General features: G+C 39.9%; 1 protein-coding gene across 1 annotated transcript in view; it reads right to left on the bottom strand.

Moving 5' to 3' along the window:
- LOC122156790 (neuropeptide-like protein C4orf48 homolog) overlaps positions 1 to 12,214 on the bottom strand; it is a 32,971-nt gene that overhangs the window by 19,835 nt on the left and 922 nt on the right. The window contains exon 2 of the mRNA XM_042811906.1: positions 8,928 to 9,090. Coding sequence (XP_042667840.1) covers positions 8,928 to 9,090 — 163 coding nt within the window. The remainder of the gene's footprint in view (positions 1 to 8,927; positions 9,091 to 12,214) is intronic.

Raw genomic sequence — 12,214 nt, 5'->3', positions numbered from 1 at the left:
TTTACTGGTCATACAGTCAATTTTCCAGTTACACTGACACTGAGAATGAGACAGAGTACATACTGAGAGCCCACCGTCTTTTATCTTTCAAGCTGGTTTTGAAATCTCCAATTGAAATCTCGAAAGAGAAATATTTCCTCTCTTTCTAGAGACCAGCTGTTCAACAAGAGGTGGAAAATACAGGGAGCAACATGCAAGCAGCTTTGAAATCTGCTCATGCTGGCAAGGCAGAACTGTATTAACTCATCCTTTGGTTGACAGCCTGCAAAAGACAAGACAGTTCACAGAGGATTTTCCCATCCGTGCATGTTTAAGTACACAGAAGAAATTGAGTTATAGACTCGTTTTGCCACCTCTCCAACAATAAGCATTTAACAATGTGTGACTGGAGAGGGGCATGCTTCATTCTTGCAGTGGCTGGGGCTTACCAGGTGCACGACTTTTTTTATTTAAATCTCCTATAAGAGCCCCTGCAGACATTGTGGAAAGGTGACTGAACTAACAACAGATTAAACAGAAGGGCAAGCTGCGGATGGTGACAGCCCAGGAGCAGCCATTCCCACAACAGACAACAAGAGAGGTGCTGATAGTAAACTATCCACTGGCACCGTACTGCTGAGGTGCAGCTCCTCAAATCTAGAAGAGTTTTGTCTTCGGTCTGTCAGAAATGCATCTATGTTGGCAGTTATGATAGTGACAAACTATTACAAGTCCTTAGCCATCTCAGTGACCTTCCCTGTGTCTGCATGCTGCTTTGCAACACCAGATTCCATGCTGCACTCCTTAATTCTCCACCCAGCCCTGTCTACGAGTCAACTTTCTTCTGTAAGTCTTGCTTCTAGATATGAACAAAGGGATAGTGCCACAAGGGATTGCTGCTCACTGCTACCCACACTTGTAGGCTGCAGCAGGCAGATGAACTGTTTATATCACATTGCTTTAGAAAAGCTTCTGGATTCAGACTGGACAGCTACTGGCATTTGTACTTCAGGCATTTCTTTTATAGGCAGCTGGTGAGCTCCTAAAAGTGACCCTAAAGTCTGCCATAATGATTAGACATATTGTTAACTTTCTGTGCATCTTCTCTTGAGCTGATAAACGGGTTAACCAAAGTTCTCAACTCTCTCAAGCAGAGAGGGGCTTTATTTACCCTGGTAAAAAGATTCATAGCACCTCAGAACAGTGCTGTTAACCACAGCCAACACCCCAGAGCAGTGTCTTTTACTGTCCCCAGGCTAGGCCAAAGAGCAGCTGGAAGACCATGAGACCCCAACTTTGAGTGTGGGAAAGCAGTGCAGAGAGCAAGAAACAGTCTGATATGTTTGTGGGTGCCTTGAGTTGTTGAGGAAACACCTGACAGTGTTGTGTAGCAGTTGTGCTTCCTGAAGACTTGTGACACTGTGCACAGTATACAGTATTCCTGCAGATTTGAGGGCAGGTGATACTTCAGAATGGCTTTCTCCTCCTCCACATCTCTGTGCCAGCCTAAATGGGAAATGGTTATTTCTTAGTATCTTTCCAGAAGCCTACAAACTGATGTACTCATGCAGCAAAACTCTACCGGTACATTCTTATCCTTTTCACTTTGGTTTTCACATTTTGCAAAGTATTCATCTCCCTTCCCCCTTTGCTGCTCTTTCAGATGCCCACCAGCATTTTGTCTAGTTACCACAGCAGGAAGTAGCTAAGTAGGAATAGAACTGAGTTCAAATCTGACAGATTAACAGTATCTGTCACATACTGCTGGCACAGGCTTCGTAACTATCATTACTGTTAATAAAATTGTCAGGCTCCGTAGGTATGTGTCCCTCTTAAAATTACACACCTGAGCTGAAATGTAACCCCTGTTCAAATCTCAAGGCCCATCTGGCTGCCTATCTTTGTGCCTTCCTGTAGGGAACGTGCTTTAGCAGGGAGTTGGACTCAATGATCTCTAGAAGTCTCTTTCAACCCCTATGATTCTGATTCTGTGATCTCCAAAAGTTAGTCAGACTGTCATTGGAAAAACTGAATAAAATCACCAGTCCTTGATCTATTCCTGCTTCTTTTTAAAGGTGATAAACAGATGAATTCACATCAGATAGATCCTCAGTCAGCATGATTGTTCTGGACTTCCTGGCATTACTACAAACTGAGCAAGTGAGGTTATTTAGGGGCTAGGATAGATGGAAAGTAGATAATATGCTGCCACCTTTTGGTTGCAGAAATGAGAACAGGTACTATCTGGAAAGATCTATCCAGCTGAAATTAAAGAATATCTGTGCTCATTTTCTGTAATGAAACAATCAAAACGACTTTATAGTGAGAGAAGCATCCCATCATGTTCTGCACTGTTGCTATAAGTTTAGCACATATATTTCATATTTTTTTCAGTCCTCTTTGGAATAATAGCTAGTTATCAATAATAAATTAATTTAAAACATATAAGGTTGATATCAGTCACCTGAACCTAATCCTGTGTGTTGTTAAACAGATCTGAAGAACATAGCTGCAGAAAGAGAATGTACAAGATCTCATGAATTAGCAGTTTACAATGGCTACTGCATGCTACAACTCCCATTTTACTACTAATACAGAAACACACATTTAAAATAGCTGACTGCAGAGGACCTGAAATGTATTTTGCTTAGTTGTTTATTAAAATGTCTGTCTAAGACAGTAAGAAGACAGAAGAATATCCATCACAAAATTAAGAAATGCAAGACTGTTCTGTCAAGGATTTTGTGCACCTTCTAGGCTGAGGCCTGAAATGTAACAGAGGAGCTATCTGTACTGGGGATGTGCTTCTCACTGCACAAATTTGCACCAAGCAATAAGCCTTTGAAAATCCCAGTTCAAATATGTTCTGTAAAGACTTATGGGAGCTAGTGATCTCAAGTCCATGATGTTCTGTTCCTGATAGCTCCTATGCACCAGAGGCTCTTTATATTTACAGTGCTTCAGTGAGTCACTGACTGTGCCCTGTTCAGAGCATAAAAATCCATCAAAGACTTGATCTCCTCATTTCTCAAGGCAAGTAATGAGTTTTCAATCACTTCTGCTGGTTTATGGGCAATGTAAAGGAAGAGGATCCCATCTGCCTGTTGTAGAAGGGACAGGAATTCTCCAAGAACCACCAAAGCAGTGTTGATAAGTCTGTATTGCTCCATATTACTGATACATTGGTTCTTGAGCCCTGGAACTCTTTACAGTTTGTAAACTCTAGCTCTGAGATTACTTGACAGGGTGTTCTGAGGGTCTCCTGGGTGGAACACCAGGCCAATACACCCTAAGAGTATCTGGCAGGGAGATGATCTTACAGGACACTGTTCATACAACTTGTGCAGACTGCACTTCGGTGCATCTCCCACCTGGCACAGCCCCAGTCAATCAACCAACCATGTGCAAAGCTGTGCAGCAGACCTGGACCAGGCCCTTGTGCTGTATCATGCTGTCATTATAGTTCACACATGGCTGCTTATGCAAAATGTCCCTGCCTCAAGAGAGATCTGCAGACCTCAGAAAAACTGATGGTGCCACCTTACACAGTCAGCTGCACCACCCTCCAAAATCTGTGAGTCAGAAAGTACCCTAGTGCCTCTATGAGTTCTGTGCTTCCTTGCCTTTTGGAAGAGTTCCCAGAGAACCACAGACAGAAGAAAAGCACTAGGAATCATCTAGTTTGTGCACTGATCACTCACTGACCATCCCAGCAGAGGCACTCACAACCGTTATCAGATAAAAGATCAAGTAGCTGAAGGAACTCTACAACAAGGTTGTTGGCAGGAATTTTAAGGTAAAACAACCCCAATCTCTTCATTCTTCAGGGAATTTAGCTCCATCAATCATCAGGAAAAGGGGAAAAGGAACTGATTTTATCTTTCTCCTACGAGGAAGTAAGTGGTGCATGGATTTATGATATGGTGCCTGACTCAGCCTCCCAGGGCTGAGGGCATCATGTTATCTTAAAGGTTCACAGGCCAGGACCACACCACTAGTGCCTGAACCAGCTGTGAGAAACAGCAAGGCACATCCTTTCAAGAGTAAATATGAAGGTTTTTTTTTCCTAACAGTAAATTCCCCCAGTTATCTTGGCAACTAGGGTTCCTCTCTGCACCTCAGCACTAGTTTTCTGTGGGAGATGGAGAGGTCAGCTCGGCCTCTTCGAGTCTCGACTGGATGATAATGGGGCTCTGGAAAGGAGACAGAGGGTCTGAGTAAACAGGGGTGTTTTGTACCTAGCCATAAAACAAACTCTCTGCTGATTATGAAGACTTGTTATGGAATCTGCTTGCTTTTTAGCCAGTGAATTTTTAGTGGAAATGTACTGAATATGCATGTTAAAATATAAAAGGCTTGCTTTAGAATGTAGAGAAAGAGGGACATACATCATGATCTTGATTATTATGGCAATAAAGAATCTTCCTGGCAAGAGAACCCTGTGTTGTGTGAATAACTTGTAACAGTTTTCCACATATCTTATGAACTTTTTCACCCATCTTCCAGGGCAAGGTTTCTAATCCAATTTACAACACTGTGCCATGTTGTCTCCATAAAGTTCTGATAGGGCATGGGATGCCATTCCATCTTCCTAGTGGGAAAAAAAAAAAAACAAACTAAAACGGGTACAATCTGCTTATTTGTGCTGAAGACTTCCAGCTCTGCTGGGAAATCTCTTTGAAGGAAACAAACCTAAGTCAAACTCTATGCTTCTATGAGACAACTCTGGTTGCTGTGGGAGGAGTGGAACACTAGCAACACACAAAGGCATGTACAGTGGGGAGATACAAATCCATGTCTGGCTGTCAGTCACAAAGGGAGACCCACAGCCTTTGTCTACATGTGTGTCGTGCCACAGCTGAGGTCCTCCTTGCACTGCTCCAAGCCATCCATAGCAACATGCCATCAGTGTCCAGCTAAAGCTGGATGATCCCACAGAAGCTGTAAGAAACGAATGCCTTCTAGGAATGTCCTACACCTTCAGCACTAACACAGATATGGTGTTGCCCTGAGATTAGAGAGGAAGGAAAATAGCTGGACCATCAGACCTGCTAGAAAAACTGTCAAAGACAGGCTTTTTGTTTTCCTTCCCTTACATCTATAGTTGTTCTGCCATTTTTAGGGTAGAATATCTGGCTTGTTGGTATCCAACTATATATAGCTGCAGAGTGAATGTAGATGAATCAAGATGTTGTCCAGTGGATCCTGCACTCAGTGTATGCAGGAAGAAAGAGTGGCTGATGTTCAGCACTGGATTCTAGTTTTGTCTCTAAGACAGACTATTAAATCACTTAAAAAACACATTTTTCATGGCTGGCCAAGAAAAGGGTCCTAAGTTTTCTGAAAAGGCTAAATTCTAACCTTGTGCTTTTATTGCTAAAAATGTGGCTGAAATGTAATGTCAGTAGCTGTAATGCTATCTTCTCCTTACTGCATGTTATCAGAATGCATTGAATTCTGTTTGTGAAAATCTGTGAAGCTCCTACATTGTTGTATACCACTCAAAAGACTGCCACAAAATCAGTAACTGTCTTCAGAGGCGAGATGGAACAGTAGGTAGTAAGGCATGGAGTCCAACACTGGGCAACAGAGAGAACAAAATATTGAATAGCTGCTCATTAAGAAACTACCATATTTTCCATGCACTGAATGGGCTTGTCATTAATGACTACCATTTAACTGAGCACAAAAGAGGCAAATCAAAATTTCTGCAAACAACATGAATTCTGGCATTTTCTAACTTCAGACTGCTTAACTTTGCATCCTTAAAAGCTTCAGAAGCATTTTTTGTGTGGAATTTATAAGCATAAAGAGCTATAAAAGGATTCCCTGTAGATCAAAAGCACATTAATACTAACATTTCTGAGGCTTCCAGAAGCATCCACTGTTGACACACACAAAGGTTGCAATGAAATAAAAATTTAATTTCTAAATTTCTTAGTTAGCATAGAGAACCCTGGTTACTGTGGATTAATTTATACTTACACATATAGCAGTGTAAACTTTAATGTCATACTAGAATTGTAAAAGATACTACTGAGTTTTGATTTAACTTAACTAAGCCATTGCTAAACAGTATTGAAGTAGCTCAACTCTCCATATGAACAGACTTAAGAAAATAACAAGAAATGTTCAGAAACATAGGGAACATTTAAATGAATATAGAGTATTTTGCTACTTAAACTAATGATCCCCTTTGGAGCATCACACTGATATGATTATGCCTGTAGCTAACAGTTTTGGGCATCTATGTCCCACGCTTCAGTGTATACTTGACTGTATACCCCAGGCCTGTAGCACTGCACTGAGTTGTTGTTAAAGCTCCTTCTCTGTGCTAATCCACAGAGGGTATGGATTGTTTGAGCTGTCAGTAGCAGATCCTGCCTCTTTAGTTCAAGCTGTAGGAAGTAAAACACAACTCCAATGCGTCAGGTAAGAAGATATGATCACACTTGTTAATCAGCTATTAGAACACCAAGTGTTTGCATATTTATGGTTTTATACAGATCTCCTTCTATGCCCACTTTCATCTGTCCTTGTGCCTCATGAAACTTTCAGAAACATGTATTCCAAATATCTTTAACTGAATTTTCTCAAAGATCTGCATGTGTGATTGAATTGCCCTCCTCTGAGACTTCTCCCTAAGTTCCTTCTAAAAAGTTGGTTCTGGAACCAATTTGTAAAGGTTTGTATGTGAACCATCAGGGAGAAGCATTTCATCTTCGAACATTTCAACAGTGAAAAAGCAAAAAGTGAAAGATAATTAATTAAGAAAAATATATATATCTGTCATTGAATTCATCACCGTCCCATGCTTGGCTAGGATCAGCTTTTCCTCTGCTTGATCATTTCCTGTTCTACACTTTTGTGCCGTGTTGTCAAACGTGCAAAGGACTGGTTTATCCCTGCTCTATTTTATCATGTTATTCTCCCAGCTACTGTGGAAAGGCTCAGTGTAGCCTACAAGTGAGCACTGTGTATTTCCACTTCACTTTCAAGGCTTGCATTTTATGTGTTAGATTAAACTGATACCTTTATAAGGCATCTGGTAGTTTTGCATTTGGCAGTTTGCAAAGAAGCTGGTACAGAGTGGTGGAGTATTCCTTGTTTTATATAATTTGGTATGTAATTAAGATATAATTGCTCTACTGGCCTTTTCTCATGTCAGTGTACAAACAGTCCACTCCACCTAGTCACAGTATATTATATGCTCATAGTTATCCAGTGAAACAGTGTAGTTACTACCTGTGAATCAATTATACTCAACAGACAGACTGCTTTGTGCTCAGCACGCTCATTTTCATGCCTGATCTTACCACTAAGCTGAATGATGATGCCCCACTGATTAGAAAAAAAAAACCACCTATGATTTGAAGAAATGAAGTGAAAATTGCTATCATTAACCTTTTGTAAAGCATTTAATGTATCAAAATGTTTATATAATCATTCTTTTAAAAATTTTCTCATTTTTCTCTTCCCTCTTCTCACACTTTCCTCCTCCATCAATCTGAAAACCTGACTAAAATGTCTGCTTTAACATGGGCTTTTAGAGCTGAAGATAAAAAACTCTTACATAGAAGTGTCAATTCAATACATTTTCCTTTAAGCTAAGTCATATCACCCTAAGAAAAAAAGGGATTAACAGATCAAGCTGGATTAAACACTCTCTTCATTAATACAACTACGAACTGGGAAAGCAAACAGTATTTTTAAACTCAGCTTTCTCCTCCAAGTTTAGTCCAGTTAAATTTCAAAAGAGATAAAATGAAGAGGAAAAATCATCAATTGGTTGCTGAAGAACTGAATTAAATATCTGACTTCCTTCGTGGTCCAGAGCACATCATTTCATCTCTCTTACTTCTTAGCTCCTTCTTTGTTAAACAGGTCATGTGTAAAAACTTCAAAAATTGCTAGAATTATCAAGGATTGTCAAGCAGTAAAATCCAGTTGAAATTAGAATGGTATCTACAGATACAAATAGCACTTGCAAAACAAATTTATGCCCTCTGAAATTCTTTGTCAGTGTGTCCATCAGATCATCAGACCAAATGCAGGGACTGTGACCGTAGAGCCGGTACTCAGCATTTTAACAATTCTGATAGAAGATCTGTCTTCCTACAATCCTAACTCTTCTTGTAGACTACAGTGTTATTGCTTTAAAAAGTGAAAGCTTTTACAGAAAACACTTTAATATGGTTGATAAATACCAACAACCAAACAGGCATACAAAATGGCATAAAAAGCTTAAGGTAACTTAGAACTGAAACAGATTAGAAGATCTACAATAATTTGCACTTCTCTTTACATCCTAGAACTCCATAAAGCTAGTAATTTTTTCCCTGTTTATTTGGATTTTTCTCATAGCAATAAGAACAAAAATTGAAAACCTAAAAAAGTGATTGTAAAAACATAAGGGGAAAATTCTCTGGCATGAAAAAGAACTTGAAAAGCATTTAGTCAATTTCATCCTTAAGTGACTATAGTTCAAGTTCACAGTACCCCTTGAACCATGAGAGATGCTTTAATTTCAGCAGGACTCCTCAATTACACAGATCTGTTCGTGATCTTTGGAGGTCTCTGTCCTTTTTTCCACTATAATGTTTTTCAAAAAGACTCCAGTTCTCAAAGCAGTATCTGACAGACTAATGCTGTCGATCTACTCAGACAAGCTGGAAAGCTTGTATGTGCTTGAAATGCACTGTGGGTGAATCTGTATAATTTTATAATTAACAATTCACATCAACTACTTCTTTTTAGTGAATTCTCATGCCTTGTATGCACATCTATTATTAGAACTCTTTTGGAAAAAGTATTACCCAAACAATACTCATTAATCAAAGAGTGTATTAATGAATCACTGTCCTGAAGCTGCTATTCTGTAACTGCTAAGTGATAAAAAAAATTACAACTTTACTGGTTACCTGGACTGTCCTGTGTATCACACTTACAGATTGCTCCTACAGCCTGATCTGTTTGCATTCCAACTTCTGGCAATTTCCCACAGCAGCAGACAGGTATTTTCACAGCCAAGCTTCACATGACAGTGTGGTCTTGTTCTCAGGTCCTCAGAAAAGAGGTACATGCTGTTCCACTGGAATTCTGCCCAACAAGCTGCACAAACACAGAAGCAGGTATCAACAAATGAACTAAACAATCTGAACATAAGCAAATACCGCAATAGGAGATTTCTCTTTCAATTGTAAGAGTAAGAAATACAACAGTCGTAAGTTTGGAAAGCTCCCTGAGTCAGTAGCAACTTTTAAAAGTGGGAAACTTTGCCTATGGTTGTTACTAACTGATAACTTCAACTGTCTCAATCATATGTTGCTATCAACAGAATCCAGAACCCAGAGCAAGCAGGCCGTGAAATCCAGGTTCTCCATTAGCTCATAAATATGGAAAGAGTTTTAGGCCCAGATACCTCCAACTCCTAAATTCTAAAGATCCAATTTTATCCCCTGCAAACTCTCAAACAATGAAATAAGGAATCTGTGATATAACATGACTTTATGGTAAAACTAAAGTAGCATAATTCTTATCAGAGTATTTTAGCGTATCTTTTCTCTGCCACCTGGGCTTTAAAATATTTTGTCAATGCTCAATATGGAATCTGGGCCTGAAAGATAACAAATTTTCAGTTCTTTTCTGCTTCACACAGTCACACAAAAACATTCTTTCTTTTGGGCTAGGCCACCACTCAATCATTGGTTTTGAAAACTGGATGAACAACCACATTCAATCAATAAAGACCAAAGGCTGGCATGCAGCCAGCGAAGAACAGCGCTCAACATCTAGATCAGGCCCAGATGATGACACAGAATGAACTCTGCACAAATTTATGTGTACCACTGGCCTTTATGAGGATTGGTAGAGCTTAATCCAGAGAGATCCCAATAAATTTGAGAATCAGGCAGATGCCTTGCAGAACTCAGCAGGGCAGAATAACCTCAGGAATAAGCATAGATTGAGAGCAAAGCGCCAGGGGATCAGGGGGGATGTCAGGATGGGTGTGAGCCCATTTAAGCCAACAGTACAGACTCTTTGCAAACAATGCAAGCCATCAATAAACTGGACTTCAATGAGAGAGGTGTGGCAAGGAAAATATTTTCCCACAGTCATTAAAAGAGATGAATTAGGACCAAAATTTTTCAGAGCAGCTGCCAGATTCTACTTTAACTAAATACTGCCCAGGGAAGTGGTGGAATCACTGTCCCTGGAGGTTTTTAAGAAAAGTGTACATGTGACACTTAGGGACACAGTTTAGTGGGCAAGGTGATGATGGGCAGATGGTCGGAATAGATGATCTTAGAGGTCTTTTCCAGCCTTAATGATTCTATTATTCTAGTATGTACAGAAAGAAAAAGAGCATCATCTCATAGAAATGGGCAACATCTGGGAAATTAAACAATAGAAATCCTTGTCCTCCTTGTCCCTGGAGGCAATGAACAGAGAAATAATCTTCCTTGAAAGCTTGGTGACTTTCTTGTCAGAGGTCACAGTGTTGTCCCAGCAAGGGCTGATGCTGCCTGCCTTTAATATCCCTCATTTGAGAGAACAGTTTAATTCTGAAAGCTGGCTAGAAGCATTACCACCTGTAACAGGAACATTATATCATATTCCATGGCTTGTCAAGTAACAAGCCATGATGATCCTGAACGATTCCCTTGAATCCCTTATCTACCAAGCAAAGTCCTTCTACTCCTTTTTCATATCATCACAAGCAGAGAGCTTTTGAGGCACTGTGCATGCACAAGTAAGAGGCTTTGAAAGAACGTGTTTATTGCACACAGCACTTTGTGTTTTAGGTCCTAATGGTTTAAAAACTCGTAATGGTTTTTAATTTTTCACATCGTTACATCTGATTTTTGCTTACTGTGATTGCATTCTTGATTATTAAAAAGTAACTGAGAGCATAGTTGGAGTTTGCATTTTTTATGCATTCTAAATTATTTTTTTAATACCTCCTTCTGTTACAATAATATAAGCAACTTACTACACTCAAGAGTGAAAGAAAGGCAATGTAGGAGGTGGCAAAGGCAGGTGAATGGCCCTGTTAGTATCAGTGGAATCAGCTGTGGTGGCTGTGGGCAGAAATGCCCACAAAAGCCTGCAGTGTTTAGAACTCCAGTTACACGTATGGATGTAGAAATAAAACTGCAGATAAATCTAATTTTAGCTCTGAAAATCTCAGTTATTCAAAGTGAATGGAAATGTTTTTTGTTTTTTTTTTTATGGAGAATGGAGGGCATATTGCATAGTAGCACACAAATGCTTTGTCTGCCTGCTGAGGCTGGCTCCTGTCATTGTGGTATGAATCACAGCCTGAACCCTTGTTGGCTTAGAAACTGCCATACTTGCCATTGCAGGATGGGATGCCAGTGGAAACACAGTGCTGCTGCTAATGCTTGTGTCATGTTTATTGCACATGCCTCGTTGCTTTCTAAAACACAGTAAAAGCAGCTTCCTTTTCCCTGAGAGCTGAATGCCAACTTCAACTTCATACCAACTTCAAACCTCTGCCTGCCAGTGTACCACTCCTGGCACCCAGCAAAGATGCACTGCCTGTTCTGGTCAGCAAGGAAAACCCTAAGCACCATCCCTGTAACTCCTGAGCAGACACAATTATTTTCAATCTGACAGGTACAGCACCCTGCTCTCAGTAGTGCAGGACTAATCTACATAGTATATTTGTTTTTCAAAAGGCAGCAAGACAAACAGCAGGATGAGAAACTCCGGAACACCTGTTCTTTTACAAGGTGAAGGCATACTTTTCTGAAAACAATTATAAAGAGGATTCAGAGACAAATCTTTGTCTCTTTTTATTTGAATACTATCATAACCGATTTATTTGAATACTATCATAACCGAGCAAATGATTATAGGATGTGTCCCCCCAGTCTTTCTTGTAGCATGTGTGAATATTTCTCAGCAGTGTAATGTTCAGCATCACCTACTTTGAGTCAGGAACTTGTAACTAAGAGGAGAAACTGTCTCCAGACAGTTATCTTATAATGCAACATCAGATGGGCAAATGGGATATAGACTTCCAGAAATATCAAGTATGCGATTTCTAGCATAAGGAATCCCTGAGGAATGAGCATTTTTATATTTGAGGGGTTATTATTACCCTCCTGTCACACAACATTTCCAGTGAATTCAATGGGATTTTGCACTACAGTTAAGCAGGTGCCTAAGTTTTAAGAATCTAGCATTTGAGTGTTAGTAAAAACAAAGA

Source organism: Centrocercus urophasianus, unplaced genomic scaffold (assembly GCF_019232065.1).
Source record: "Centrocercus urophasianus isolate 14NV4802_14NV808 unplaced genomic scaffold, USGS_Curo_1.0 seq_13, whole genome shotgun sequence".
In the NCBI taxonomy this organism is placed as follows: Eukaryota; Metazoa; Chordata; class Aves; order Galliformes; family Phasianidae; genus Centrocercus; species Centrocercus urophasianus.
This window is presented reverse-complemented; position numbering and strand designations above follow the sequence as displayed.